Source organism: Orycteropus afer, unplaced genomic scaffold (assembly GCF_000298275.1).
Source record: "Orycteropus afer afer isolate SDZICR_OR568_19922 unplaced genomic scaffold, OryAfe1.0 scaffold00045, whole genome shotgun sequence".
Taxonomy (NCBI): Eukaryota; Metazoa; Chordata; class Mammalia; order Tubulidentata; family Orycteropodidae; genus Orycteropus; species Orycteropus afer.
Window position 1 is genome coordinate 10,939,349 of NW_006921632.1, and position 7,108 is coordinate 10,946,456.

The window sequence follows — 7,108 nt, forward strand, 5'->3', positions numbered from 1 at the left end:
GGGGGGCCTTCAACGAGATGGATTGATACGGTGTCTGCGATGATGGGCTCAAGTATAGCAGGGATTGTGGGGCTGGCGCGGGATAGGGCAGTGTTTCGTTCTACTGTGCATGGGGTCGCTATGAGTCAGAAACGACTCGACGGCACTTAACAACAACAACAACAACAATTGGTTATGCAATACTACCCTTAATCAATCAATAAATTTTATATATTGTTGTTATTATGGCAGCAATTTTAATTCTTTCAGATCACTAATGTGAATCAGGGCAGTGGAATGGTATTTTTTTAAAAACCTTATAATGAAATCCAACCTTACTCAATAATTGTATTCCTGGAAAAATTATGTACAAATCAATATATCTTTTAATTAAATAACATTATTTCTTAAAAGAAGCTTTATACAAATCTATTGATGGATTATTTTGTAACGTAACTAATTACATACTTTTATCATTTTTTTAAAAAAATACATTCTTATAAAGATTTAAAAAAAAAAAATACCTCACTGCCATAGAGTTGATTGTGACTCATAGCGATGCCTGCTTGGGTTTCCGAGGTGGTATCTCCACGGAAGTGGATTGCCCAGTCTTCCTTCTGAGGAGTGACTGGTGGGTTTGAGCCACCAGCCTTCTGATTAGCAGTCAAATGCCTTAGGCACTGTGCCACCAGACCTCCATGTCAACATATATGCTTGTACTAATATACAGGTATGTGCTACTTAATGTCCATTTGGGCAACGTCTGACCACATATATGTCTATGGGCCAGGATACCCAGGTGTCTGAGTGCCAGGATGCCAGACACCTAAGATGAAGGTTGGAGTCCCACTTCTGTCCCGCTGATGCCCATTGCCTGGAGGCCAGCTAGTCTGCAGTGAGGTAGGCCCAGGCCCAAACTTCTAATCCACCACCATCAACTCCCACAACTCAGCAGGTCTAGTCCTCACATTTTGCCTGGTGTAGTCACGTAGGGCACCCATGAAAAGTTATGTGCATGGGCATCCCAGCGTTGGCTGGGGCATCCCAGCGTTGGCTGGGGCACCCTCGGCCTGCACTATCCCAGCCCTGGGCAGACGCTTGCAGATAAGCTGGCTTTCCCTCCAGCTGACTCAGCAGAGAAGGAGGTGAAAGCTGGGTGGGACCCTACCAAGTGCTCACTGAGGCATCCACAGAGGGAGCACCTGGGCTGTGGTGCACAACAGTCCCCGGGCCAGTGCACTCAGGAGCCACACATACCCTGGACACGGGTGTTTGCCGAACATCCTAGTTCACAGAATGCATTGTGAACATTAAACAATGTGTACCTGTATAAAGCATATATATGGACAAAGAAAAAGAGTACTTCATGCTATCTCATTGCTTCATAATTTAACTCTAAAAGAATTAATTAATACATTAACAAAGTAATTTAGATGATCAATAAAATACCATTCAATTGACTTGGTGGTTTAAAAGAGCTAATGCTGCTTCCAAATCCATGAGGCTGGCACCAGGGAGTCCTTTGGCCATCTTCACATTCTCACTTATTTATTTTTATCCTTGGAACACCTTCAGGAAAAGTCATGTTGCTTTCAGGTTAGTAACAGAGTCCTGCTAATTTACAATCTGCTATTTCTCTCTCAGCCTTCCTTTGGCCCGGACTTTTGTGCTTTCATCCACTCTCTGATTTGAAAGTAGAAACCTGGGTGGAAATAAGCATTATCCTAAATTGCCAACATTTGTTTCTGTGCCTTCTCTGTCTTTTCCACACCAGCACTTTGTTTCCCACCAGGCATCTGGTGGCTTGGATTTTATTTTCAAATTAGTTTTTAGTATCCATCACTCTGTTGATGTTTTCAACAATGTCACAAAGTAATTAATAACAATTCTGTCAGCATCTTTACTTTTAATGGCATGTTTAAGGAGAACCGTAATATATTTAAGTTTTAGAGTATCAAGTGCTAATTCAAGGCATGTAGAAATTATATGCCTCACAGTTTGACACCAAGTCTTGTGATTATCTGGCTACACATTACACTCATGAATTTCAAGCATGAATGGGCAAAGCCTTCATTAGAAATTATGGACCCACTGTTTTGTGGGGGGAGAAAAAAAAAAAGCTAACATCAAAAGTGAGGTTGGCAGTTGGTAAGCTTTCAAAAGCATAGCTCTGCAATTGTTTCAGCCTGATTAACTATTCACACCTTAGCATTTGTTTTAGAAAACTAAACCATCTGCAGTTTGGGATGGTTTTTTTTTTTTTTTTTTAAGGTGTATTTAAAGAATAAATAATGCAATTGGACATTGCAGTCTGTTGTTCCAGCAGGCAAACAGAACACAAACTAACTAGAGCCCAAGAACCTAGCAAGTAATGTTTTTCAAAGGAAAGGAAAAGCAAAGAAAAAAGCAGGAATTTTTAAAAAGCAACAGACATTGCATCTGAAGAGACAGACTTAACATTTTGAATCTCTACAGGTACCAGCGACCATGGCTATAATATTTGGTGATTAGCAATGATTGCCACTTACTGCCCTCCTTGTTGAAATGTCATTCCAGGATCTATACCATTCCTGCCAATTACCTCTCCATTAAAAAATACCTTCCAGCTCCCCTCCCCTCAATCATCTCTATTACCACAGATCATCCCAAAAGATATCTTCCTCCCACCAGTACTGGCCTTCTCATTTGCATCACTCTAGTTAGTCTCTTAGGCTACTGGTGTATCATATTATGCAACCCTGTTTCTCCTCGCCACCTTTCTTCTCCACTTGCACATTAGCTACAATCTGTCAGCCAGCTGTACCACAGCAAGGCTGCCAAAGAGCAGGGCAGACAATGAAGTCTATTGACAGGATGGTCAATAATCACTTTTTCTATTGTGTAAACTCTTTATAATTGACTTTTTCAGGACTTGCTAAATTTTTTTGTCCAAGCTCCCAAATGCAATTTAATTTTTACAGTAACATTTCTAAAGTTCATTATTTTCCACTTGGACTAAAACCCCTAAACCCAACATTTAAAATTCAACAATATATGATTAATTTTTTTAAATGTCATGGCAACCAAAGATTAAATTTGAATTTGAATAAAATAAATCAGGCTCCCTTAAAAATCCTCTCTCAGCTGGAAAGAATACTAATACAATTTTATGTGGAGTCTTGTCAAGTGCATTCAAGAAATGTCAAACTATATTTTTAGCCATGGAGTTTGCTTAATCCCATAAGACTCTGTCTTGCCTTCATGTTGACAAATGAACAGGACTGAAATATCGGGATCTGAGCTTCTGTCAAGATCCACTTCGCATCAAAAGTTGTTGTTCTTGTACAGCTGTTTTCTCAAACTTCTGAATTAAAAACTACATTTACCTTACCTTACAATTCCCCTGGGTTTGCTATTGAATTTCTTTGTTGTCACACCTTAATTGTCTCTGAGTTTACTTTTATCAAGTCAATGAACTGTTGTGGAAACATAACACAGCAGGAAGATGAGATGAGAGGCTTCTGATAATTGTCATTGACTAAGAAAATGTCATCTTTATTCATCTGCTTCCTAAGTATGTCTCTTAAATGGCATAGTTGGCCCAAACTCCCTCTTCTTCATGTTTTCCTGCATGGGATCCATTTTAGAGAATACAAAATTAGCATTTTAATAAGAAAACCTCCAGCTTGGACTGTACTAAAATAAACAGAACTAAAAGTGTATGGCAAGAAAACTAGTTAAATGAATGTCTTATTTTTACCCCAAATATTCATGGACATTATTTAGAACTCAGAGTCCATCAGTAGGGAAGATTATGAATGAGACAAAGCTTTATAGAAGTGAAAAATTAACAATTCAAATTATCTACCTTGTATCAGGATTGTATTTTTTAAATTCAGTATTTCTCAACACTGTTTTTAGTCACTTATTTTATCATTCACCCCCTCAAACCAGTCCTGTCATCTTTTGCAAAGCAGAACTTACAGGTTCTCCTTAAACTCTCCTCCCCTCCAAAAAAAAAAAAAAACACAAATCTGGCTCATAGTGACCCTATAAGACAGAGTAGAACTGTCCCTATAGGGTTTCCAAGGCTATAAATCTTTATGGAAGCAGACTGCCCCATCTTTCTTCCACAGAACAGCTTGTGGTTTGAACTGCTGACCTTTTGGTGAGCAGCTGAATGCTTTAAGTACTACACCACCAGAGCTCCTAGGTATTCCTTAAAACCAAAAACCAAACGCACTGCCGTGGAGTCAGATCCGACTCATAGCAACCCCTCCTTGTGTTTCCGAGGTGGTATCACTACGGAAGTAGATTGCCCAACCTTCCTTCCGAGGAGTGGCTGGTGGGTTTGAACCGCCAGTTTTCTGGTTAGCAGTCAAGTGCCTTAGGCACTACGTACCAGAGCTCCTGAGTATTTCTTAGAGGATGTAAATTTTCTTTGTAAGTTTTCATCACTATACGTAATTCACGTAACTCCTATCTTAATTCTTATAAGCAGGGAAAATTCTGGCAAAGTATGCAAAATTAACATCAGGGATATTTATAATTTAGAGTGACCTATTTAAACCTACCCTCATTTGTACAAAAAATAAATAAATAAGACCCTTAATTAAATAGTTCACTATGTAAGACAGTGAATACAGAATCTTGTTATCATTTCATGTTTGGCTGAGCTGTGGGAATGACTTACTACAGTGAAAATAAAGGGATGTTAAAATTAGTAAAATGTCTTCATTCAGAAAATGTAAATTATGAACTACATTTTAAGATGTTCTCATTTATGAAACACTATAATTTAAAAAATTAAGTAACACTAACGATATTAGCAGTCATAATTCAACATGCTTCATCTTTTATCTCACAGCAGTTGACAGCCATATTGTCTAAGTCAATTACTAAAACTAAGCCACCCCCAGGGCAAATGGCAACAATTCTTACTAACATTTAATGAGAAGTAAAGAAGCAAGTTAAAGTGCATGGAGAACTGGGGAAGTGGGTCATTTCCTGCTGACAGGATGGATAGGTAGGAAGTTTATGTAGATGCCACTGTATCAGAGAGGACAAAATTATGAAATGATAGGCCTTCTTTTATAGCAAGAACTGGAAAAAGGAAATGAAAACATTCTTGAATCATTTGAGCCAAATCATTGGCACACATAGTGATATTTGTCAGCTTTCCAGCAAGGCTGTTGTACTTTTGGAGAAAACGGTTGGGAGTATCAGAAGGAACTCATAGTCAAAGTTGCTCAATAAAACACCCAAAATAAGTTCCAAACTTAGTAGTATTTAGGTGACATTTACTGTGCAATTACCATTGTGGTATTGTGAGTCCTTGGGTGCTGTGACTCAAAGAAAGGGCCAGCCCTCCTGATAGGCTTCAGGCCTTCTCCCACCACCAGATTGCTTCCCTTGGTTTCCCTTCAGCCTTAACGTCTACTTGAAAGTTATGACTCCATTGTTGTTGTTAGCAGCCATCAAGTTGGCCCATGACTCATGGCCACCCCCTATACAACAGCACAAAATGGTGCCTAGTCCTGCTATCCTGACTGGTTGTGGATGGACCTTTTGTGATCCAGACAGTTTTCAATTGGCTGATTTTTAGAGGTAGATCACTAGTCCTTTCTTCCTAGTCTGTCTTATTCTGGAAAGTCTGCTGAAATCTGTTCAGCATTACAGCAACACACAAAGCCTTCAATGATGGATGGGTGGCGGCTGGGCATGAGATGCACTGACTAGGAATTAAATTAGATGTCTGAGTCCTGCATGGAGATCCTGCATGGAAAGTGATAATTCTACTACAGAACCACTAATATCCATTATGGCTGCATAGCATATATCAAGATGTTCCCCTGCCAAACTTCTTGTAATCACCTTAGAAAAATGAATCCCAAACTTGCTTACTTATTAGAATCTCTGGAAATCTTTTCTAAAATTCCAATACCCAGGCTACCCCCACACAAATTAAATCATTATGTCTGGGAGTGAGATATAGTCATCAGTAGATTTTGAAGTGATTTTAGTTTACAGATAAGCTTGGGAACCACTGCCTTACAGAATTCAGGTAAAATGATTGGGGAAACCAACTAAATAATAAACTTGTACCTATATAGAAATTGCCTTAGAGCTTTACAAATACTGTAATATTTGTATTCATTTACAATTTCCATAATGTATATGAATTCAGTACCCATATGCACACTGTTTTCCTATGATAAACCATAGCTAGTTAGTCAACAAGTACAGCATGAGCCTTTGTCTCTGTGCACCCATGCTGGTAACACCTAACCTGACTGCAATAACAAGCATTTCATTAACACTTCACAAAGGGTGTTATTATGAAAATGTTTTTGCCCACTTGAGCCTTAAATGCTTGGGTAGAGTAAGTGCTAAGTGTTACAAGGACTCTGACAGTTCTTATCGGCTATGATTAGAGTTCAGGGAGTTGTTAATCTCCCCTGAATTTTAGTGGTCATCACAAAGTATGAAGGGCCACACCTTTAGAGGATAAATAAGTTTGTGTGGTACCACAGAAATGTTTCAAACTGTCACCTGCCCAAAATTCAGTCCCCATGATGATATTTCAACATCCACACCATGCATCAGTTTTCAGGTTAATTCCTCTGTTTATAAAACATAAAACAGGAGCCCCTACCAGGTGGCTTGTGAACAGAATTTGTGCTGAAGTTATATTCTACTTCACATTCATGGTATTATGTCTTAAACTGAATTTTAATGCCTCTTTGCAGGGACTCTATTCTATTTAATACAGCTCATCTTCCCCTTCCCAGCACCTCCCCCCCCCACACACACACACACTCTTTATGCTATACCAGATGTTTCACACTTTCACTAGATCAGCCTGGCCCTGAGGGCATTTGAATTTGCAACTCTGGTATTTATTATTTATGCAAGTTCAACAAAGAAAGCCAGTGTCACTTGTTTAAACCTCGCTATAAATTGATGGCCAAGGCTACTGAAAGAAGGTTGATAAAATGTAAATAGACCAAAAGGAGTTATAAGAAGAAAACTCCTCTAAAGTATGAACACCAGCAAACTCAGCAAGTCTTGTGGGGGTCTGGGGCAAGGGTCTTAGGAAATTCAATTAATAAGAGTGTGTCAGGAGAGGCGGGGCAAGATGGCGGACTAG

General features: G+C 39.1%; 1 protein-coding gene across 1 annotated transcript in view; it reads right to left on the bottom strand.

Annotated features, from left to right (window-relative positions):
- The window catches only part of TMEM117 (transmembrane protein 117), a 753,498-nt gene that overhangs the window by 328,532 nt on the left and 417,858 nt on the right, over positions 1-7,108 (bottom strand). Inside the window, 1 exon segment of the mRNA XM_007937920.1 lies at positions 4,074-4,081. Coding sequence (XP_007936111.1) covers positions 4,074-4,081 — 8 coding nt within the window.